Source organism: Denticeps clupeoides, chromosome 17 (assembly GCF_900700375.1).
Source record: "Denticeps clupeoides chromosome 17, fDenClu1.1, whole genome shotgun sequence".
Classification (NCBI taxonomy): domain Eukaryota; kingdom Metazoa; phylum Chordata; class Actinopteri; order Clupeiformes; family Denticipitidae; genus Denticeps; species Denticeps clupeoides.
In genome coordinates, this window is record NC_041723.1 from 16,835,804 (window position 1) to 16,861,328 (window position 25,525).

A 25,525-nucleotide genomic window follows, 5' to 3' on the forward strand; every position below is an offset into this window, starting at 1 on the left:
AGGCGTGTAATGATGTTTTTTATTATGCACATGGTTGCATGACAAAAAAGTTGTGAGCATTTACGGTATGTGTGCAAGTAGTCTGAAATTGCACCTAATCAGGAGGCTCCGTGAATAGACACACTGGATTTAGCTGCTTCTTTTTTGTCACCCACAGGTGGCGCTGCTGCCATTCGCTTGGCAAATCTGGATAGTGGTTTAGATGTTCAGTCATATCTTGCCTTTATCTTCTGTAATGCTCCAAATTATTGTCTGGCTTCCTATTCAGTATGGTGGCTGCTAATATTTAACATTTTGTTTATGCAAAGAATGAAGTCAATTTAAAGATCCAGAAAGGTCTGTCCTGACTTGCCTTGCGTGTTTACATTTTCACTGCAGTCCAGTACTGTATACTATGCAGAACCTAATGTGATGAGGGACTGTAAATGACAGCCAGTCTAAGCGTGTGGTCCTTAGGTAGATGGTTCTGATGATGTTCTATGTCTAAATGCTTGGTTTATACTGAAGAGCTGGCAAGGATCAGGACTCTCGCTCTCTAGGAATCTTCTTCCTGGCTGTCGTCTTTCGTTTCTTCCTCCTTCTCAGCAGAGCCTTCACAGGCCTTCAGGATGTCCCTCTCACTAGTGGAGAACTTTGGTTTCTCTGCTACGGTCCTCATAGCCTTTTTGGAAGAAGTGCCCCAGCTCTTTGACCGCAGGTGAAGGAACATTCTATCATCAGCCACAAGTAGATGGTCAGTGTTGTTCGTATCTACAGGGCCCTTATGCTCAAGCCCTTCCTCCTGATCTATAGATTGCATGTTTGCATCATAAGTCTGGTCTTGCCTCTCCTGGTTCTCCTCTGGTTCACTCTGCTGTCCCTCAGTCTGGTCGTTTTCTGCTTCATGCTGATCTATTGTCTCGTTCCCAACTAGTTTTTCCTTTGTTTCTGTCAGTGGGACACTTAAGAAAGACTGGGCCTGGCCAGACAAGCTGGGATGTACCTTGTTGTCAAAGCAAGCCTTCAGCCGGCTCCTGGTTGGAGAACTGTTTGCTGCTAGCTCCTTCAGAGTGTTGTAGTCTGTTGCCCAACAGGCCTCATCTCCTCCATCAGCTGGGTTTAAAACTATGCAACTTCTGGACTTCCTGCTTGAAGAAGGGGAAGTGCTCAGGGTGTCTGATGGGAATGCCCTGTAACATTTTGATCTATCCAAAGGTAAAGAAATGACTGACTGTAATTTAGCCTTCTCCACTGACATCCCAGCTTTTACCGATGCAATGTCCAGTAGAACATGGCTGTCCATCTTAGTCTTCTGAGTCTCTACAGTCTGCTCTGCTTCTTCAGACTGTTGGTCACAAGGGGATATCAGAATGTCCACACATGAACTGGGCCTCTTTCTTCCCCCTGGAATCATCACATCCAGGGTTTGTCCGTACTCTTTGTTGCGGACTGAAGACTTCCCCAAGATGCTCTGGTTATCTGCAGTGAGCTCCACTCTGGGACCCTCCCTATCGTCAGTAAATAGCTGGCCATCACCTTCAAGATGGTAACGAAACAAACTGTAGCCATCTGCACTGTTGATACTGCTGTGGCGTTTCAGGTCACAATGGGAAGAAGCTGCAGAGCGCACGCGCGTCAGATCTGAGTGGTCAATGCCCACCAGGCTTTCCAGGGCATGTGCCATGCGGCTATAGATCTCCTCCAGTTGCGCCAATCGTAAGTCCACTGTCTGCAGGGACGCCTTCATGGTGTTCTCCCTCTCATTTACCTCCTCCAGGCGGATGGACATGTTCTCCACTCTGCAGAAAAACACAACAGAAAATGTACCGCTGTACTTTCAAAGATCTGTATTCCAGTCTTCCTGTCTTGGAAGATGAGCTGGTGACATGTCACTTATGTCTGTCTAGGGCTGATAAATGCCATAAATGTGAATGCAGGGCTGTGCGATATGGCATAAAATTCATATTCCTATATGAATTGAAACATAGGCTGTCATGTTGAGCTATATAATTTCATCTGTAAATTTAAATTGAACTGTTTTTAAAAGGGTAACGTGTTCATAGCACTGCAACAGAAAGTTCTATAATAAGCTTTTTATACATTCTTCAACATATAGCCACATACCATGTGTACCATATACATAATCGTATACCAGATAAAACAATATCTGGGCAATTCTACTGAAAGCGGACTTTGTCGCGGCCATAAGGCCAGTGAAGTGCCAGGCATTTGTATGATGTGAGTGATTATTTGGAATTTTAGGATTTTCTGTATTCAGCTGTAGTGTTTACATTGCAATTAAAAAAAAATTATCATCCAGTCCCTCCAGGATTCCGAGATTTTACTTTGTATTTTTAAAATCAATTTTTTTTGGTGGTGGTGAATGTTTTTTTTTGGCCTCGCACAGAACACCAAACAGGCTCGGACCGCCCCCGGAAGGGCGCAGTGACGGGCGGATTACTGACAGATTGAAGGCTTCTTTCATTTGATTTTATTGGGTTTGCAGTATTTTTAAGACCTTTAAACTGTGAATTTACGGATTACTAGTTATTTAGTCCTGATATTTAAGACCTTAATTTTGGAAAGCCGAATTTAAGACTCCACAGAAACCCTGCCGTGCGCTCTCGCCCATTTTCCAATACTAATGGTTTGTGCTGCAAGTAGGCGTGGTTTTGCATAGGTGATGTGACTTATAATGCCAGTATAATAAAAATCTTTACCATTGACCAAATTTCAATCACAATATATTTATCCTATTTCTAGCTTAAAGTATATACTTATAGATATTTATTCTTTTAATATAGGTTTTGTCCCTGCAAATATGTAAATACCCCATGTAAATATGCTTACTGTATGTTTATTTGTTTCTTCTTTTTACTGTAACTGGAGCCTTGTCTCACCTTTCTATATACTGGACAGTATACAGCTAAGATGTCTATACATTTTCTTTGACTTTGATATTGCACCTTTCAGAGGTGACCTTGATGCGTTCATCATTGGAGGATTGTTGCTCATCCTCTTTCTCCCGGAAATACTCCTCCACGCATTGTTCCTCAAATTCATACAGGTTCTTTATCTCTTCTGTGTTCAGGATGAGCTCTGGCAAAAAAAAGAAAAAATGTCTCACAATCTCCTACTGGGGTCTAAGACATCTTTCTGGACCAGAGAGCAGCTCTGACTTTTCACAGTAAGTTACAGAACGATCTGAATGTTCTAAAAGCTCATGCTCCTACTGCATGGGTCACCATGTGTCGGATGACATGTTTAAGCCGTACTCACTGAGCCCTTTGTCCTTCTCGTCTAATTCACCCTCCTGCCTCTTGGTACAGCGGCAGCACAGCTTTCTGATGAGGATGTAGAGGTGGCTAAGAATAATGAGAGGAGGTGGCAGGACGGGCCGGTCATGGAAGGTCATGATGAGCTGGTACCTTTGGAACTTCCACACCTGGTTGGAGATGGACTTCACTTCAAAGAACGTGTTGCTGTTTGAGTGTGAATCGACATGGGTCAATGACATAGAGCTAAGCCAGATCTTAATATGAACAAATGGTGCAAAAAAGACTAATGCTTTATACACAAAAAAAACCTTGATGGATGTTAGTTGCACACTTACTTGAATACAGCAATTAGTAGGTTGACAAGCAGGATGTTGGCCACTAACAGATAGCAGGCCATGATAGCAGGAGTGAGCCAGGCGCCGGGGATACAGGGAGGAAGTTTCTTTCCATCTTCATCATACTTATTCTCACCACAAGGTGCTTTAATATAAAAAATCCCCAAACCACACGGGTTAAAACATGGTTATTCATAATAATCAGGGATCTGAATGCTGGAATGATTTACTCACGGTTGATTTCCATTGCATAAACTGCCGCAGCATAGGTTCAGTGAGGAAAGCAGAGAAGCATGTTACTTTTGTCATGTACAGGATGCTCTGATGGTGACAGGTTTCATGTCCATGTTAAGTGGCCAGTCAGAAATGTACAGGACAAAATCATTTACATTTTCTCACAAATGAACTCTAGACCTAAGTGGTGGATGATTATCTTCACAGCGTATAATCTGGAAGCAGACTGCAGCCCCACGGCAAAGCTGTAGGCCTATTGCCTACTGATCGCATTTATCTCAAGTCATAGAACACTCAGGGTGAGATTTTGTCATTTGTCATTTCCCCCAATGGTTATGGCAGTAAGCAGTAACAGGGGCCCCATAGCCATTTTTATGACACTCAGTGTTAATATTTCACATGAATATTTGTGTTGTGAATGTGTGTGAATAATATGAGCAGACATCCATGCAGGGTAAAATGTTAGTGTCTCTGGTGGAAGCTTGTACACAAACATACCAGCAGGGGGAGAGGAGAGTCTTGACTGCAATAGCAATAGTTGGCAATAGTTATTGTTAAAATTGCATCAACATGGCTTTATTCAGAGATATATAAAATATAGAGCGTTTCCTGTGCTTGAAATAGTGGATGAAATCCGGTAAAACACTAAACCTCATTCCCAAACCCATTAAAACAGGCTCTCGATTGTAAAGTTAATGTTCTCTACCGTTTAAAACTCCCATGGCAGAGATTATTGAATTGACCCCTGCTATTTGTCACAGTTTGTGTGTAATGAGAAGGGAGTTTCTCTCTGTTCTATGGAAGGGGAAGTAACAGAGACAGAGAACCAAGACCGACTGCATTCAGGACAAGACAGATTTAGATGAATCATCCACCCCTGGAAAAAGGAAACAAAATCTTACTATCAATTTTTGTCTTACGGTCAATCGAGTCTGCAAACACCTCTCCATAGATCATCCAGTAGGGCATGTAGAAAATGTTCCGGGCCAGGCGCCATGTGGGCTCTTCATCAGGGTGGAGTATGGCTTGCCGCGCAACCCCAAAACTCATTAGGACCACCAGCATGATCACCACAAAGTACAGCATGTCGATCATCTGCAAGACATGGATGCATTTACATTTTTAGCCATCTGCACTATGGATGAGGTCCTTCACAAAATTCTGTAAAAAATTTTTTTTTTTTTTACCATTTTCCCAATCATCATGACATAAGGTCCCAGGTATTTGTTGACACCAAAGATGTCGAGCACTCTGATGTACCAGAAGATGATGTCCACGCAGTATATGACGCGACCATAGCCCATGTATGTCTCATGAAGCCTGAGCATCAGCCCCAGCAGGAAGGTGAATATGGCCGCCATGTCTGTGATGTTCCAGTACTCCTCCATCCAAACACTGATCTTCTGCTTGAGTTTACCAGGCTCTGACATAAGAATCTGAGGACATAAATGTAAATGCCTGTCCATTAAAGTGTTCTAGCAAAAAAAATGTATAGAGACCTAATCAAATAATCTTCAATTATTTGCACACTTGTCATTAAAAGCCCCTGGTTAAATTTATTGGCCACTAGAATAATGATCATAATTTTAGTGCACTGGTGTTTGTCGTCATTAGTCATTAATAGGGTTTATGTTCCAGTTCGTGTAATTTGGGATTAAATTATTAAAAAATTATTAAATATCAACCTGTCTGACTTTCTCAACGCCCAGAGTGAGGATATATGAGATTACAATCCACTCCTGTATTGAAGGCCAGCGCTCCATCTTCACCAGGATTACGTAATTATACAGCATCAGATAGGCCAGATACGAAATCTGCTCAAACAAGACAACAGGTAACATTATCACATTTCGTTTTTTAAATACATTTTCTACTTTTTATATTTTCTACTTTCTACATTTTCTTCACACACATACATATGCACACACACACACACACACACACACACACACATGGTCAGTTTAGAGTTGCCAGTTCAGCCAGGATTTGAACTCAAGACATTATTGGTGTAAGGCCCAGCTCAGTAATGGCCCTTTGCTAAATAAAAAAACAGCATCTGTACAATTTAAATGGTATACAGCATGCTTATCTACACCACGGTATTGCATTCGATCTCCATCTTCATAACAGATGTATTTATGAAGGCATGATCAAACACTGACCGTGTTAAACCAGAACTTGGTAAAGGGGGCATTGTAGAATTCATAGACCTTCCTCCCAACAGGAATCCTTTTCATCTTTTTAATTGCATCCTCCTCATCTCCTTTCCTGGAGATTGCATCTGCATTGACATCCTGCAAACATAACATCACACACTGTAAAAAAAAAAACTATGCTTTTCATGCCACAAGCATCATTGTCTGTTTAATGTAATATTATATAGACAGATTATGGAGGGAGAAATAAGGCCTGTGTCCATGCAGAGCATTAATATTACAAATGACATTCTCCCACAACATTAAACAATAAAAGGTTATGGATTGACCTCTCTTTGTGTATTAAGGGTAAAATCTGCACCAAATATGATTTTAATGATTAAGAAATGACTAGCTAAGCTGATATCATCATTTCTGTGTCAATTACAGTTACCCGGACATGCAAATGTGGCACTTTTGGCTGCTCACTACTGGGTGTGTATGGTCAAGACTAAGTTAACCCTCCCCTGGGCAACTCTGACCTTTGCTGTAAACAGCTATTTTTACAAATCCATCAGTTACCCTGCTGGATTTGTTGTCATCCTCTTTTTCCTTCCCATCATCCTCTGCTGCACTCTGGCCAGATGCATCGTCTCCGAGACGGAAATCCAAAAGCAAGATGAAAGGTGGAAAAATGATTCCAAGAATACCCTGGAGAAGTACGAGAAAATGTATTCATGAAAGGATTCATGCATTTATGGCTAGAGTTTCTATGCATTTATTATAGCCTTATCCTAAAGCACAATCAAATCCAAATATTTTTGCCGTTGTTCATGCTGGTGACGTGCGGTTCTCATATACTCATTTTCCACTTGAGGGAATGAGTACATATTGATTTGGGTGGTCCTAGACATGAATAGATAAATGTTTCGTAGACCATTTTTAATTCACCTTGAGGCCTGGGTTTTTGCCCATTCTCAGGCTGCCCATCCACATGTCTGTAAGAAGCATCTGGCTGCAGGTATGAGCAATGAAGTCCCGGTGCTTTGCCGACACAGCCAGTTTCAGGCAGGTGGAGTTGCTCCAGTTTTTCAGCTCGTACGTCAGCAGTTTCATGGCCACCTGCTCATCGTGCTTGTAGGACTGGTCCAACAACTCATAGGCCAACTGGCCGAATTCCCTGAAATTTTGAAATAGTACAGTGTTCCCAAATGAAGTTTTCAAGGCATTTAGGCAGTAGATCTGATGTACACCAGCATTAAAAAGTTAAGGGTAATTTAGAAATATTCTCATTTAGATATCAGCTTCAAATGTTTTTGAAATGATCTTAGTACATCTGATTATTTCATTATTTTTAATGACTAGTTTTTCCTTTTGTAATATTTTCTAAACTTGTTTAACCATTTTTTTTGTTAAACAACCTAATAATTTGAAGAATACTGTACTTGGAAAACAAACAAGGCTTTCTCTTCCTCTTCTTTACAGCGTTTGCTTACTTTGAGTTGTTATCCAGATCCTGTGAGATGTCATCCACCAGTTCGCTCTGGGAGCACTCATGGGACATGGCTTTGTAGAGCTTGCAGGCCACCAGCGCTTTGGCCATGGCCTCCTCTCCTCTCTGCCACAGGAAGAGAGCCATCTTCTGGCGTCTCATTAGCACCGCCCACACCATCAGTTCGTGGAAAGGATAATGGAAGCGGCTAACTTCAGGGTCATCGACATCTACCTCAACTTCCTCTTCTTTCTTTTTTTTAGCCTTTCTCTTGCCTTTTGGCCTTGGCTCATCGTCCTGATAAAATTGACAAGAGGAAGAAAAATTTGAAATCTCCTTACATTTTTGTGAGGAAGCACTAAAGGTAAATTTTTTTAAAATTTACCTCCATTCCAAGGAGTTTGAGGGCCTTTGGCTGTTAAAAAAGCATCCCTAAGGTTAGATAACTCTCAAAATTGGTAAAACTGCAATTAAATTGTGATAAGTTTGACTTGATGGGGCTCATACCCTTTTAAGGCCATAGAGGTTGTTATAGAGAGTGCGGAAACTCTTCCGGGTGTATTTGCAGCGATAAGCCCCACCCATAAGATATTCCACCACCAGTCCAATATCAATCAAGGTGATCTGGTAATCTGGTGGGAGGTTTCCCTGAAACGAGACAATTTCAACTAATTATACATCATACATTACAACAATACTCATTTTGGGTAAAGTTAACAAATGGAAAAGGGTCCAACCATTTGCTAAAACCCACTTATAAAGATCCAAGAAATAAATGCAATTCTTGACCGAGCAGTTCATGTTAAAGGTATAATTTATCTACTAATATGATCCATTCTGAAAGAACTGCTAACCTTTTTGACATCTCTTACAACAAAATGGAGTGTGTTTGCAGGGCCCAATCTCTGAAAGACAAATTCGAGACAATAAGTTTGCATTGCATTGCATCTGCAGAATTTACTTGCACCGTAGTTTTAACATAAAAACTACACTTACGGTGTTGTAGAGCTCCTCTAGTCGTGGGATGGTTAGAAAGTGGTGAATGTTGACGCCGTTTTCAATTAGCAGCTTGACAAAATCCACTCTGTCTAACACCAGAGCATCTAACATGGCCTGCTCCAGTGATATAACCTGTGGGGACCACACATGTGAAAGTAAACACATGTAAACCCCAAAATAAGCATGCATATACACAGATCCAACTAATTTGCTGACCTGGACATGAACAAATAAACACACACTGCTTACATTTTCGTCATTCCCATATACAAACACACTTCTACACTTTACACAAGAAGGGCATTGAAAAGTAGTACCAAGCGCTCTATTACCCAGTTAAGGATTTCTAATTTCCTTGGGTCTGTTTCCTCTGGAGGCTCTGGCTTGGCCTTCCCACCTCTCCCTTTCTTGCCCCTTGTCCTGGTCTTGCTCTTTGGGCGTGACCCTGGGCTCTTTGGCTTCTCATGACTGGCTGTGGCAGTGCTGCTCGCCATAGCACTGGCAGGCTGAGGGAAAAGTAGGGGCCTTTCTTACAATGTAAGATGTTTCCAGTTGTGGCCCAATTATAGATGAATTAGCCCATTACATTATGTTAAAAAGGATTTGACACTCACTGGCAGGTTATGTCCATACACAAATATTTGATTACGTGCTATGTCGACCCTATTCCAGGCAAGAGCCAGACTCAGCTGGTCTGGTGCTGAAGCGTTGGTGCCTGAGGATACATGCACAAAGTCAAAACAGACTCATCATGCACACATGCATCATTATACTCAATAAAACTAAATCCATTACAATACAATGGTATTTCAGAGGCATCTAACGATGGAATATCTAGTGTCTGTATGATGATACATACCATGGTATGAAAAATGACTACTATACCTTTCAACAAAGCTGTTAGAATTGCCATCTCAATATCCTGTTGTCCCTCAGAACCCATTCGGAAAACTGTTATCTGCATTTATTAGAAAATAGTGTCAAAATGGGCCAAGTGTGTTGAATTTTGGTACATGCGTGGAATTACTGAATGAATTAATAAATGTGGTCTATCATGGTCTGGCTGAACACTTGATTTTGACTCATAGTACGTTCTTTGTTTCTTTTTGGCTGAGACAAATCAGTTGAATGCAATTACCCTGGAGGGGCAGTCACATGTGTTGAAATGTTAAATGTGATTAAACTGGCGTGTTTGTCTGCAGCCGTGCCACAGACGTCAGTTCTGCTTGTAGGATGTAGCACTAATGAAGGCCGCATGCTGTGTGAAGGGGGAATCAAACCCCTCGTGGTTTGGGCTTGTGAATGGAAGTGAGAAACAGAAAGCAATGGAAACTTTGGGGTCCTGTGTCTTTTTGGGACGCATTTGTTCTTAGCTGGTCGGGTGTCTCTAATTAAGTTAATATGGCAGTAAGGAAGGCAGTAAAAGGCATCTGCTCTCTGAATTGAAGCCTTTATCTTATGTAGTTGTCAGTCACAGATGTTCCAAAGAAAACCATAGCAATGGTCAGGATAGCAATAGACTCTGGTCTTATAGCATATGACTGATAGTCATTTGAGTTGCTGACCAGGACGTAGAAACAAGGCCTGGAATATGACACACCAAAGCCAGAATATCAGATAACATCTTGCTCTTCAGCAAAGAAGAGATTATCGTAGTTGAGCCTTAAGGTTTATTTAAAAATCTGCTGAGGTGTTTTCAATAAAAAAAGGCTGAAAAATCAGCAAGAGTGTAAGAAGACCTTGATGCGCATTAGGGGAATATATCCCTTTCAATGTAAAGAGATAAGGGCGGTACAGAAGGGACTCAGCAGAACAGGTGGTTGGGCTCTGATCTCTACAGCCCAGATTCATGTAGTCTGGGATTATCTCCATCATGTGGGGTTTCAGCAACACTCACCCCCTCCTCCCCATTAAAATCTGCTGATGTAGCAGGACCACAGAATCTCTTGGGAATGATATTACTCACTATTCACAAATGTAGACTATTAAAATCCAGAGGCATTATTATGTGCATTGTGTAGTTGCGTAATGTTACTTAAATAGTGTTCTAGCAATCCTTTAGGGATGTGTTTGGCTTCAGGACACTATCATAGTGGTAATTTTCACATTTCAGCACACTTAACATAAACACAGTGTTTTTTAACCAGTGGTGAAATGCTTGTGGAACATGATTGGGGGGAATAATTTATTCACAAATAAATGGATGACCAACACACAAATGATATGCATGACAGGATGGGTTTTGCAAAGAGATGTTTTATTGTAATAAACAACAACAAAGAATTTCTCAATAAGGAATTACTCAGTGAACCAAAAAAAGCTAAACATGAGATTCTACTTAATTAGATTGATCATTATCAATCACTCAATTATTCTGCACTACGTATTCCAATAACACGAGTATAAGGCTCACCAGTTCCTAATATACTCACCAATTCTTTTTTCTTCATGCATTCTATTATCATCAGTAGGATCTGCTGTGATTGGCTTTTGTTGTAGTTGAAGGTCTTTTGGATGGTGACCAGGAGTTGATCTTTGGCATCGTCACTGATCATTCTGTAAAAAAGAAGGGTGCATTTAGTAAAAATTGCATAATCATATAGATCTCCACAAGAAAAAAAAATGTAGAAAGATTTACACTTTTTTTATTTAAAAAAAATATTTGGGTAATGTTTCATAGTTGGGTTTGGGTTAGTGGTGAAAAAAATGTCTCACCCTCCTTCCTCTGTGTATTTATGGGCAAAGGAAATGATGTCAGAGGCACGGCCGCTGCCATCACACACCACAACAGGGATGGGGGGCTCCTCGCGCAGGCTCTCCATTACAATGGAGATCACGTTTGGACCCCCCTCCACAATGAGACACACCACTGGGACTCCATGGCCCAGACCTGACGTGCAAGGAAACACACAAGTGTCAGCAGATGCCAGGAAAATGAACATCCTGTTCACGTTCGACCTTTAATTCTGCTGTAGTCATGCTTCTCATCTGGTGCCAGGAGATCGATGTGAGTGGTGACAGCTGAGCATCCCTTTGCTGTCCCTGCCTTATCACAAACGCCAGGCATAGGATGACAAAGGGAAACCCACAGGTCACAGCAAGAGTGCTTTCATCCCCCAGCTACCCTATAGAGACCTCCAGTGGACCATGCTGGTTATACTGCTGGTCAGACTTTAGAAAGCGTCTGTACATTAAGTCCCTGTGGGACTGTCTGAGTGGTGTGCGTGTGTATGAGTGTGTGGTTCACTCACGAGTGTTAATCTTCTGCAGGGAAATGTGCTTTTCCAGCTGCCGACGCAGTTTGACCTCTGCCCCATACTTCCCACATGTCCCATTATCTGCCAGGATGAAGTGGGAGTGGCTGTTGTTGAGCACGGCTAGTTTACTCAGTGGGTTGGACATGGCCTGATATGGCTTTGTGACCTGCATAGAAATTTGTCAGTTTTACCTCGGTTTACCTAATTTTATTCATTCAGAGCTAAAAAAAAATAATAATAACTACGATAGTCTACCCAAACTTACATCTTTGCCGATTAGATCTTCTTTATTCTCTAAAATTCCCCATGGAGCAATTCCAATGGCGCATACTTTCCCTCTGGATTTGGAAGAGTGGTCCTTTAAGGCATCCCCTACGTGTCTAATCACCCCTGGTGATGTAACATGAAAAGGCATAAGTGACGTGCCACATTGGGTCAACATATTTATCCCTACATTGACCTCTAAAACATCTCCTTTGGTTATTTTATCCATATGGACTAATGCTGTAGTCTGTTAATATTATAATCTTCACCCTCACATTCAAGATTAAAAGATAAGGTTCATAGAAGAGGTCATACAATGCTTGAATTTCTGGGATGCTTTGGGTTTGCTTTAATATAAACTTTAGGACTTTCATTATAGTGAAATCTCATTATAGTGAAAAGTCCTTAGCATCAACCCACCTGTACTGACTCCACCAGTGAAGATCCAGGCCCCAGTCGTCACAGCAGCCTTGATGAGACCTTTTCCAAACACTTGCTTGAGTTTTGGCTGCATTTCAAAATTCTGCAGGCCTCCATGCACAGAGATGAGAAGTGTAGGGAGTTCCAGCTGCCAGTCTTTCACCATCAGGTGAAGCAAGTTGTCAGGCTTGGAGTCAAAAGCCACCCTGATGTACTACAGGAAGCATAAAAAGAGAAATGGTTAACTGCTTAAATTGTTCTTTTTCTGTACCAGCACTTATTACAATGGCTGGAAATGCCATACATCCAAGGAAGACATAGATGTGTTTAAGCCAATGAAATACTGATTTGAATATAATTTAAAATACAATAGTACCATGGCCTTATTAACGAATCCAGCTCCTTGGAACTCAATGGTGCCATAAGAGTCGGTAGGGAAGGCCTGAGTGTGCTTGGCCACAGACCACTTGTCCATCAGAGGGTCCACAGGCACCAGCTGTCCTGTCTCATCCAGGACTTTGTTTGCAACATGCTGGGCATTCAGCTGACCACATGCACATCTGAGAGAAAATGTGACTGAGATCAATCAAATTTAATTTATACAGTGCTTTTTAAAATGTACATTGTCACAAAGTACCTAACAATAGAACAGTGCTCAAGACCCAAAGGCATAAGTGGCCAGGAAAAACTCCCTGAAAAAGGAAGAAACCTTGACCCATCCTCCTCTGGCCAGCATTGGATTACCCTGGGGTGTACAATAATGAGATTTATCCAGGAAATGCGGCATATAGAGTTTATTATAGTCCAGTTTGGTTTAGTGATGTAGTGTTTAGGTAGCATTTTAGAGTTCGGGCCAATGACTATCAGGGTGGTAGTACCCCAATGGGTAACACACTTACCTATAAACCAGAAGACCCAGGTTCAAACCCCACTTACACCATTGTGTCCCTGAGCAAGACACCTAACCTTGAGTGTCTCCAGGAGGGGGGACTGTCCCTGTAACTACTGATTGTAAGCTGCTCTGGATAAGGCCGTCTGATAAATGCTGTAAATGTAAATGACTCTCAGAGATGACACTGAACTGGAATCCGCAAGTGGTTCTCACGCTGGCTTGAACAGGGTGACCTGCTGGGAGGAATTTGCTTCTAAATTTAAATTTATAGCTGTGTGTGTCGAAAAAGATGGAAAAAATCTGGAAGCAGCCATTTATTTGCATTTCAACATGCCAAAGGGGTATGCTTGCGTAACTTAATTAGCGAGTCCTGCTGGCAGTGCGTGAGAATGGAGCCACAGCTCTTCTATGTAGGCCGTTTCCTCATCATGGGTTCGTACAAAATTGGCAAGGGCATCCCATCAGCAATACATGATTTGGTGTACACAGACTCTGTCTCTGCCAATCCGTTGCCACCTCTTGCTGGTGCCCACGGCCTCCTGCCCTCAATTCCGCCCCAACCATCCCCCAGAAATACCGGCCGTGAGTCACACACTGAGCTACACAATGGTGTCTTGAAATACTGAAAGTAAAAAACATGGTGAAGGATTATTCTTTCTTACCTTGTTGGATCTTTGCTTGGCAAAATGTGCACGCATTCTCTTTTCTGGAAGGTTCGCTCAGTCCAAGCTTTTTGGCCCTGAAAATTACAGAGAAGTTTCCTGTTAACATTCTTCTCTGCTGCTAAGCTTTAAAGCTTTTAGTGGAAAACTACAAATATACAAAATGCTACAAATATATAAGCACAGTCAACCAGTCTTTTACATAAAGCAATTCAAATGTATCTTGTTTAATGCAAATGTACCTTCCCCAGTCTGTTGCATGTATAGTATTAATTACTCAGCTCTTTGTGACCCAAATATATCCATTCCAGAGGCCATAAATGTTCTCACTAATCCAGACTAAATGCATAGACCTCACTACTAAATTCAGCACAATACTGAATACTAAATTTCAGTCTTTGCCAGTGTTTTGTTGTACCTGCTGAACTGACTATTGAAATAAAAAAATGACAATATCTGCTTCTAAGAGGACTTAAACCACTTATTCCAGAACAGTCTGAACAAATGTGAAGTAATCATGGTAAGTATGAACAATCCATTAGATTTAGATGCGGCATTAATTGTATTGCAATGATATTGAGTGTTACCAATGTCTGTGGCTAGTAGAGAGACAGTATAACACGCACCATTGGGCCAAATCACAAGGTGGGACACTGCCAGGAGAACGCATTGACACAGTTTGTTTTGCCTGGAATTATTAGTGCATATCAAATTAGACTCTGGATCTGCTCGGTGACATGCACAATGTCCCCCATTTCCAAGTTCTGAGAAAGCACCCAGGAAACTCACAGATCAAAAGCAGCAGTTCTTAAAAGATGTGAGATGTGTCACACCATTCCAGTGTTGGACCAAAATACCCCCAAAATAATATCTACCTAGGGCTTCACCCTATTTATACGAAAGACATTGCAGCAGATGTTTTTTTTGCTGGAAATGAATTGTGAAATGTAGAAACTAGCAAATTAATGAACTTAAATGTAGTAGTGTACCTAAGATTCAGAATTGTACCAAAAAAATAAAACAAATTTATAGCTTTACTTTTTCATGTTTTTCAGCCTTTTTATTTAGCAAAAAATTAGCATGTTCAATTGTATTATTTTCTGAGAATAGATAAATGTAAAGTAGGAAATAACTAATTTTTATCGGCAAAAAGTAAAAAAACAAAACTTCAGATAGCTTAAAGTTTTGAGAGAAACTCAATCCAAAGAACAAAAACTAAATAAAAAATTGCAAACAAAAAAATGGCACTCGAATAACCCTCAATATTGCCATTACCAACCCATGGAACTCCAGCCATCCACTGCCTGCCACCTTCCAACGATGCTCTTCACCAACTTCCAAGAAATCAAATCTCCTACCTTCCAGTGTGTCTACACCGATGGAGCAGCCTGGCTGTGGAGGGTGAGGCTCCGTTGTGCCGTCTCACCTCCTGACAGTGCTGCCCAGTCCCAGTCGAGAGCGTCTCTTGTAGGGGTGCTTGCTCCCAGCTCGCTAAACTTCATCACTTTATGAGGGGCAGTTCATATGATGAGCATGTGAGCAGGCCCTTTGTTCAGGCAAGTCTCATGACTCCAGTTCAAGGTAATCCTTTTGGGAGTCCCATGACCCCTCTCTCCTTGCCCACAGGGTATTTTCATCCATCACTGGAACAAGGCAAAACAAATCTACTTTGATAGCCCCCACCTCCCCCACCCCTCTTCAAATCCCACTTTTTCCAAGCCCCCGTTTCCGCCATGGGCTTTATGCTCACTGGCGAGACTGGCCCTATGGGCATGGGGAGAATCAGGACAGGACCCAGCCAAGACAGGAAGGAGAATTCAGTTCAGAATAATAAAAAAAAAAGAAAATGGGAAGAACAATCATAGGAGCTCCCCAACTTTTAATTTGGAATTGTCAGCCGGCCCCCTCACTTCCCCAACCACTTTGATTTCAACCCCATTTGCATAATTGAAAGAATTGGACGTTGGCATTCTTTTGTAAGGGGCCTTGTTAAGACAAGACTGGACTCCGGTCGGGGGTAAGGTCATTCTATGCTAATTGCAGTTAATCTCTTGTTCTGCTACCTGTGCTGTGGGCCAAGATAAAAAGTTCTGACAAAAGCAGTCCCGTCCAAGCGTGGCTGCTTCTGCTTTCATCCTCCCCACGCTTTTAGATATGCGTTGCCTTTACATTTGCAGAATGCTGTTGTTTCAAAAGAGAAAGTTGAGCCAACTTGTCTTTAATGCCTCGACTCAATCAGCCTGACAGCAGAAGCGCTGGAGTGAACTGATCCTCTCCATATATATATATATATATATATATAGATATTATAATATATATAGATATAGATATATAACTAATATAGATATATATATATATATATAGAGAGATATATATAGATATATATATATATATATATATATATTATATATATATATATATATATATATATTAAAATAAAACCACGAAGACAGTGGATCTTCTATCCAAACACTTATGTAATTGGGCACCGGTTTGGGCATCAGGCCTGACTGACCCGGGTCAGGCTTTGGCTTTGTTTTAGAGCCGAGTTCACAACAGGAGCCACACAAAGCAAAAGACGATAGCCTGTCTCTGAACTTTCCCTTTTATGGGCGATGGGACATCACGGCAGCATGGAGAGCAAGCCAGGGCTTGGGTAGGTGGGAGACAAATCCGGCCGAAGGAAAGGAGAAGGTATCTCTTCTGCTCGTCTTTTTTAGGATTAGACCATGTGGCCAAAACTGAATTATGACCGAAAGAAAGCACATCAGCTCGGACACTATGACGCACATATCTTTTGGGGCTTAGTTAAGACGATTATCCACAGCAATTAAAAAACAAAATCTCGTGGAACGGCAAGCCTCGGGTCATTAGCGTTTTCCTCCAAACCCTTACAAATACCCTTGAGCTGGAGAATTACAGTCCAATTTGTTGGCTTTATGCGCCTTGCCCTGTTCTTCAGTGTTTTATTACACAAAAAGGAATTGTACACAAAAGCAGCAAAATAGGATTGTCCCTCAGATTTCCAGATTATAAATTAAAACAGATTATGTTTCTGATTTTCCCTCAGTTTTTTTTTGGTGTTGTGGTAACTTCACTGCACACTGTGTTCCGTATTAAATGTACGATTCAACGTCAGCAAGATTTCGATAATGATGATGATGACAATAATATTAATTGATGCCAGAATGAGTGAAATGAAAGGGTTGAAGTAAGTGAAGTGAATAAGTGCGAAGACTGAGAGCAGGGGTGGTATGTGGGACGGGACGGCTCTGTGGGGAGTTGAAAGGTCAGGCTAATGCTTCGACTGGGTGGATGAGTTGGACGTTGTGGGTTAATACTGCAGTTTAAGGGATGAATGGGAAGATTTTGCGCTGTTCAAGTAGCCTCAGTTTTTTACAAACTCCTTTTTCAGTCATGAAATAGAAATTGGGAATTGGCACAAAAAGTTGTTGTGCTACTATCTGTGTTTCTTTAATCTAAACTTAAATATTAACCATTTAAATTTATTGTAGATGTATTATTATGTATGATAATAATTTTATACTTTGAGTCTGGCTTCCTTGTTTCTTTGTCCTAATAATAATTGGTCTTTCCACACCTGATAACCTGCAAACTTCCATTTTGGACTTCTATCATCTGTACTGTGCCTTCATTCTGTTAAAACTGAAATTATATCTGCTCAGGCATTCATGACTTAAAACTTATAAAAGTGTATACACACACACACACACACACACACACACATCCTCACAGCACTCCAATCACACATCAGATTGTGCTCTTTCAGTATTATATGAATGTGACCCCTTAATTTCCTTAACCCTTTTAAAATAGCTGTTTTCACCGAGCCTGCTTCTAAAAAGCCTTATTGTGTTCCCCGGCTTGGAAATCCAGTTAGGCATCACATGAGTGCAACATGGCCCTGATTAGGCATGAGTTTTCAGCAAGTCATAAGACGTGAGTTTAAGACCAGTGTGTTTGCTGGGTGTGGAGGGTCTGTTCACACTGCACCAATGAGGAAAGGTTAACAGGAGGCCATTGTCTCCTTCGGTTCCTACATTGCTTTAGTGCTCTTAGTCATTCTAGACAGCAGCTTTAAGTCTTGAGAGCTATATAAATATATATGTACATATTACATGATTACACGGTAACCACAACTGGACGATTTGGTAAGAAACTTTTTTTTTTTAATTATTATGCCTGTATTTTATGACATTGCTAGTGTTTAAGGATAATACTGCTTGATATGACATGCCTTTTTTACTTTTTAAGTAAATGTCATTAGTAAATAATAATTTTGTATTGCTTAAAAACTCTGTAAAATACTGTTTACAAATTCCTGCCTTTTACAGATTGCTTGGTGATGTAAAAATGGACATACTGTTGGTGACACATGTTCTCCATCTGAATTTTGGGAGATGCCAGTTAGCACATGGTCACCATGGACACTGGCCAGTCTAGGGCATTTGTGCCTTTGGAAATTTGCCTCCATCACTGAACACTGACTTATTTAATCCTCATTATACATTTGCATGCATTAGACAGTAGAAAAGTGAGAGAGAGAGACAGAGAGAGAGGAAGAGAGAGAGAGAGAGACTGGCAGATTAGTTGATGGATGTTGACACACCATTGTGCACAGGGCCATAATTACATTGAACATTATACATTATATTTTGCAAATATTTTGGAAATTATAGCTGTCAGGACAAACTGCAAGATAAAATGTATTTGATGGTGCTTTTTTTCAGAGGTGCAAATCCTGGATTATGGGCAAAGATGCTGCTTTGGAAAAGCAATCACACATTTTAGAGTCTGCCTTATACAATGCCTAATTTCATTAAGGCTGAAAAAAGCACAATGAAACACTGACAGCTGTAATTCCAGGAATGCACTTAGAGTTAATGTCGAATTGAACAGAAAAGTAGGCTATGCAGTTACACAACAAAAATTACAACCTGAAACAACAGCATTAACATTTATTTTATAATCCTTACTCATCACTTTATTTTTAATCTCAGAGTGTATTTTTTTCATTCTTCTTCCATGTTTTCTATAAAATAGAAATAATAAAATAATAATAATAACAAAACAGAATTATGAGTGCCTAGTTCTGTTAGAAAGGTAATAATGTCCTGAGACAAGTTCACCTCGTTTCATTTCAGTTGTCAACACAAACAGAACAATAACCAGACAAATGCAAGTATAGCACAGTTGCATAATTGTCCACCGCATACAGTACACACATAATCACACACATAAACAAAAAAGCAACAAACACACTGCTGGCATGTCACTTAAGAGTTTAATGGGTGTAGTTCTGGTTTGTTAAAGCTCTTGTCAAAGCATGAATGTTTTACCGTTCTGAATGGTTTAACAGAGCCATATAGTTCATTGTTCGGCCCTTGCATGCTTATTTATTCACAATTCTTCTCAACTGTATGTCGCCTCAACACAAATAATATTACACTTTTACATTTAACTTTATGGCACATATCAGACGGTATTATTAAGAGAGATTTACAATCAGCAGTTACCGTGACAGTCTCCCTGGAGCAATTTAGGGTTGAGTGTCAGGGACACAGTAACTGGGGTTTGAACATGGGTCTTCAAGTTCATGGACCAGTGTCTTACCCACTACATTTATACTTTTAAAAGATGTTTACATATCTTTGACATGATTCCAGTTAAATAACTGGTCAGCAATTCCCTCCTAATGTTGAATCTATTCTATCTTACAGTTTCAATCTCTACAATGTTTTGGGATTTGTTATATGTTAGATAGCTGACCAGTATATGATCTAAAATGTCCTTCTTCTGGAACAACACCAACACTACACTGTATTACACAGGCTTATGCAACATTACATTAATTAAATGTATGTTCTGGATACAATAAAATTGATTTGATATTTCTGCAAATGTGGAAAACAGTTGGTCACATTATTAAAAAAAATTTACATATTGAATAAATATTATTTATATTTCCGTGGGATTTGTAGTCTGTGCTACTCATCACTACTACATCAGTCCTCCGGCATCATATTCAGCTAAGGGGTTAAAATAATATCCATTACCCTAATAACATTTGATTAATTTGAATATGTAGGGCAGCATCCAGAATGCTGTGGTGGGCTGGACATGAGCAGACAAGACAGGAACCCAATTACACCTTAAAACACACATACGTGTGTTTTGTGTGTTTCAGGTGTCAATGTATTCCTCTCAATGTCATTTAGGCAGCACTCTACAGCTCCTCTTGTCTTAGGGTCACATGATGGCTCACAATCGAGGGCAGCATGTGCTTTCTCACACTGAAATCTGCTGCTCAAGGCCAGCAACAGAAATCTGGAGGAACAGCAGCACACCCCAAACAGGGCATTCCCATGATTCAAAGAGGTCTTTTTGTTCTACGTCCCATGGCCATGCAATGAATAAGAGTCCTGAAACCTGAAATCACCTAAAACCTCTTAATGTTATTCTCTAAGCTGAACTAAAGATTAAATTAATAATCACACTGAATCTGTACAATTATGGTAATAAGATATTCTTTATAATCCCTCCATCCATCTTAGAACATTGTAATATACTGGACTATTATGAATACAATAAAATGTAAGAACTGTCATAAAAGTTTCATAGATTGATAACAAAGTGGGTGGTAAACACATAAGTGTTTTATAAGCCTGTGTTATTCCAGTAAAACAGCACTGTGCAACTCCAATCCAGTACCATAGAGGTACTTAGGGTTAACATTATCGGTGAGTCAAAAAAAATCCATAGATAGAGAGAAAATGGCACAGACAGAGTTGGCAGTAAGAAAAATTTAGCTTTGCCCTTCCTTCTGATTCTGCCCTGCTTTCAATATAGACCCCTGTTGGTAATGCAACTCATGGTTTCAAACAGTTCCATGATGAGGTACGTGTTGATCAATGCCTGATTTGTTAAAATCAAGCGCTCCATATCTGCAGGGTCAGATTTCCCTCCCACTGTCAGTCTTGTTCCCCGACCCCAGCAGCCTTACCTTCACGGACCCAGTTACATTGCGCTTGAAGGAGTCTCGCTTAAATGAGCCGCCGGGCTTCTTTGCTCCTGCATCCCGGCCTTCCATCTTTTCCCTACAGTCAGCGCATCACACTGTTCTGGGAGGTCAAGGATTCATTTTCTTATCCTTTTAAGAATCTGCGTGGCCTTTCACCAGCAAAGTGCAATGTGGGCAGCTCTGGAAAAAAGCTCCAAACAAAAATAGGTCCGGAGACAGTTAGTCTGTCATTGCCTCAGTCTCTGTCTCCTGGTCCCACTCTTCTGAGCTCTCACTCGTCTGACAGGCGAGAGACATGCAGGGGAGGGATAAAAGTCTCTCGACAGCGTGCTTGACACATAGACCCCATTTCTCCTGGTTGCCCGCCGCTCTGTAATCAGGCTTAATGTGCCCTGCTCTCAGGAGCATCAGTGTTTAATGGAAGGAGATTTAATAAATGGTTATTGGACGGGAATCTACTTTGGTACACAGTGGTCTCTGAGAATTTTTTTTATTATATATATATATAATTTGTGTGTGTAGAAGTAGGGCTTTATAGCCAGGCAAAGAAGCGAAGGATCAGGGATTTGTTGTCGGGATGGGAGAGAGGAGACTTCCAGATGTGTCTGGAAGAGGCCGAGCAGATGTTTCACAGCCGTCAGGCCTCCCTGAGCATTGAGGCTGAGGTCAGACAGACAGAGAGCGGGCAGACATGGCAGCCAGCAAGAGAAATCTGTAAAGTGTTACTCGGTGGCCCCGGGTGGGTTTGAGATTTGGCCGCAACACTGCCTGCTCCCCTGATCCCCAACTTGTTGTACAGGGAACATCCCTGGCACGCACTCGGTTTTCATTATATTGAGTCCCCCCCCCCAAACACACACACACACACTGTTACTTATAGTCAGTCAATCCAGCACATTACATCAGACAACCCAGGTATTTTGGCAGCAAAAATGCTGCCACAATTGAAATTTACTTTATACCTTGTTCCAGTCAAAAGTTTGGACTCATTTATGGGTCCTTCTTTTTTGAATATTATTACATTGTAGAAGAAATCTCGCCTTAAGGCAATGAGGAGGGATGTCCAACAGTCCTGAAAGAGTTCCTGTGTTGAGAGCTTGTTGAATGCTAACATGATCATCTCATCTAGCTGCAAAGAGATGAATCTGGAGATTTATCAAACAAGTGTTTTCTGTATTAGATTCTTGGAAGTATCATTCATAAATAGCCTCCATACACTATATTCGTTTTTATCCTGTGTTAGTGTTAAACCTCGGAAAACATCACTTGGCAGTGGTGGCCTAGCGGGTAAGGAAGCAAACTGTTTGAATCCTGAACTGCCAAGGTGCCACTGAGCAAAATACCATCCCAACACACTACTCCCCGGGTGCCTTTCATGGCTGCCCACTGCTCACCAAGGTAATGTGTGCTGTGCTTGCTGTGAATGACAATGACAATCATTCACTTTCACTTGAAAAAAGTTTAGTTTAAGTTCAAGCAATATAAATAGAAATCAATTGATATGAAGTGTCTATCTTCAGCTGTTACACTGAGATGTAAAATAATCACTGTTTGGCCTTTATTAAAGGGCCAGTGGCTCCCTCTGTAGGCAAATTCACCCTGAGTCTATCAACAATCCAACTGACATGTGGACAAGAGGTGGGGAAAAGGGTTCCGTCGACATTGTTCCTCTGTGTCCCGTCCTGTCTACAGTTTTCTACGCTTGTAATAACGCCCCTCTTAGAAGTGACTCCAAATACCTGTTTGGACAAGGGCAGTGATGTAAACCAAGGCGGACAGAGGCACCTCTTCATCTCCCAGTAAGCGGATCAAATATGAACTAATCCTCTTCATAAAAGGGCTCCCAGACAGGCAGCCTCACTGTTAAACCTCCCCCTACATGCATGCTAGTCGTGAGGGTTGGGGGTGTGGGCTTTGGCTGTCAGATGAAGAGTAAAATCACACGTTTGAGGAATTTCTGCTGGCGACAATGTGGGAATGATTCACTTCAAAAGTTTCAAAAGTGTAACTTCGACTCAATCCAGCAAATGATCTGGAATTCACATTTGCTTAATGATTTTGGTTTAATACAATCCATAGGTCCACCCTAAAAAAATAATGAAATATCAGTAAATAATGTTATATAATAATAGTAAATAATAGTAAATAGTAAATATACAATAAATACTAATATCTGTTAATGTTAATAATGTTAATAATTCCGCCACCATCTGGTGCCAGGTAGAACACTATTTTTCCATTCCACTTATGATCCATGCAGTTGAAACACACCCACGCACTAAAACACAACCATTGACAGAGGGTGCCTGTGCGTAGTAGCCACAGAGCAGCAAAGCAGATTTACCTGTCTGGATCCCGGAGACCCACCGCCGACACGGCGACCCAAGCAGGGAAACGGCTCCGGAGCCCCTCGCTCATTTCAGAAGCCCCTCGCTGTCGACCTGTCCGGAATTTGTTTCTTTCATTCCGAGTGTCCCCCTCTGCTTTCTTCCTCTCTGCTCCTGCTGGAAGCGTGCCTTTGCCTTCGCATTACGTACAGATAATGCGTCATTTCTCCTTGTAAGCAGACACAAATGAGCTTTATGAGATGCAGATGGCTCGCCCGTTGTCAGTAGGAAACCCACATGCCCCCTCTTGATGTGGGGCTACGTGGTCTTCTGTGTAGGGCATCAAATATAACTTGACACATATAAATAAAGGTCTCCTTGTGCTTTTTTTTTTTTTTGTAGACACTAATAAGACCTTTTTTTCAGTTGTGCCAACACTGCTGAAAGGTGAGACGTTCCTCAGATGTATAACTTTGTTTAAAACATGAGATGTGCATTTACAGAATGAGGTCATGTTTGGCATTGCTGGGATTTTATGCCTGGTGTCTCCCAACCAACATCTTCCCAGTGGAAATCGGTTCAAAGATGGACTAACACCACCATGTGGGTCAACAGCGCTAGGTCAACACAAGACGAGCAACAATGGCTGCAGTGTTGAAGGCGTTTTGTTCAAAGCTTGAGGTCCAGTCTTGAGCTCCTACTGCAGACTAAGTGTTTAATACACCTTTAGGCTCCGTGCCTCCATATACGCAGTTTCAGGGCTTCATAAATATTTTGTTTTCCACCTTTACTAAGGCCTTTTTCTTTCAGTGGAGGCCAGGTTCCCAGTGTTATTTAAGAAATTAATACGACCAGAATTCCAAGATTATCTGAAACACATGTGCTGTGAAAAAATAAAAACCAAAACTGTGAACCATTATTGCTGCTCCTTAAATGTAAATCCCAAACCAGGAGAATGATGTGGGTGTATAAGATGTTTTTGTGCTTGGTTACGTTATAGGTCACACACATTCAGTTTTTCAAACACGTTCTTAGTTTTATTTTACAAAACTAGTGAATTTGTACATTTATACTACTTATACATTTAATAAAAATTAAGAGTTTTTCTAGGCACCTGAATAGGTGGGTATAGATGATTCCACCGTTAGGAATTAAAAACAGATTTGTGTGATCTGAGGATACAGTGTAACAGTAAGTCCTGAATGCTGTTGTTGTTCTAGCATACGGAACGCCACAAGATGGCGCTCAGAGGGTGGCCTTTCCTCCTGGAGGGTCTTTTTTTTTATCCCCTCTAGAAATGACAGTTGTTCTACACTACACAACGACAGTGAAACTACAAGATTGCATTCACACCGTGTACATGTGAAAATGGCATTTGTGTAGTGACACCCATTCATATGTGCAACGTTCAGTGTTGTTCCTGAGTCACGTAATAATTGCAGCCTGACACAACTGGAGCCTGAACATGGAGTCGTTTTATTCCTGCGCTTTTTACAGCACGGTCAAGTGTACCAGCACAGGTTCAGGGTCAAGGTTGTGACTCGGCGTTGTTGTGAGTGTCAATACGAACTCTTATCAGTGAGGGAGTCAAGGTGACCTTTTTGTAGCTGGTGTCAGCAGGGAAGGATCCGTCTGTCCTGCACGTTAGTGAAGGGCAATGTGACATTTCTACATTATGCATGGCCTTTTTTTTTTTTTCATGTTGCACACCACACCACAGCTCCTTCATTTCAGCGCAGCCACGCCTCGAAGTGAAACTTTAACACACCGCGCCGCTGTGACACTGGGGACACAGGGCTAACATAACAACGGCGAGAAGTGCCTTGTCACCGTCTGTATTCGTGTCCCACTTGTTAATTTGTAAACGGTTTCTGCCTTTGCACCACGCTTCATCGTTTAAGGCGGAGAATAGAAAACAGCTGGCGAGCAGGTTACAGCCAAATCCGCTCCACATGAAATGCTTCGCGAACGCTGGAGCAGCGAAATCAAAAAGCTTGCAGACGTTGATCTTTGTGCTGCCCTATTCATTATTAAAAGAGCGATCATGTTATTATACTCTTATTACAGTGACACACCCTTGCCACAGGTACAATCACAAATATATTTTCACACTAGGGGTGGGGACCGCAGAGAGTCCCTCCGTATGATAAAATATAATCTATCATAGAATCACTATGTTTCACAAACTTTCAATTTCAGAATTATTATT

The 25,525-nt window shown here is 41.2% G+C and overlaps 1 protein-coding gene across 4 annotated transcripts; it reads right to left on the reverse strand.

The window, feature by feature from the left end:
* Position 1: 1 nt before the first annotated feature.
* On the reverse strand, positions 2–23,540 carry trpm1b (transient receptor potential cation channel, subfamily M, member 1b). Of its 4 annotated transcripts, none has more exons than XM_028958469.1 (28): positions 23,334–23,539; positions 20,972–23,075; positions 13,948–14,024; positions 12,770–12,953; positions 12,394–12,607; positions 11,975–12,099; positions 11,704–11,875; positions 11,168–11,342; positions 10,885–11,008; positions 9,338–9,410; positions 9,067–9,167; positions 8,785–8,958; positions 8,450–8,584; positions 8,308–8,358; positions 7,961–8,101; positions 7,839–7,868; positions 7,458–7,750; positions 6,913–7,141; positions 6,544–6,672; positions 5,989–6,120; positions 5,512–5,640; positions 5,014–5,262; positions 4,747–4,921; positions 3,827–3,847; positions 3,593–3,737; positions 3,259–3,461; positions 2,946–3,078; positions 2–1,778 (listed from the first exon to the last, which is right to left on the reverse strand). In XM_028958469.1, exons 2-28 carry the CDS (start codon positions 21,056–21,058, stop codon positions 536–538), a joined length of 4,944 nt encoding a protein of 1,647 aa, XP_028814302.1. In that variant the 5' UTR covers positions 21,059–23,075; positions 23,334–23,539; the 3' UTR covers positions 2–535. The 4 variants fall into 4 exon arrangements, with proteins under 4 accessions (XP_028814302.1, XP_028814301.1, XP_028814304.1 ...); XM_028958468.1 differs by having other exon boundaries at positions 4,729–4,921; XM_028958471.1 differs by lacking the exon at positions 20,972–23,075 and having other exon boundaries at positions 4,729–4,921; positions 23,334–23,540.
* Positions 23,541–25,525: the final 1,985 nt, after the last annotated feature.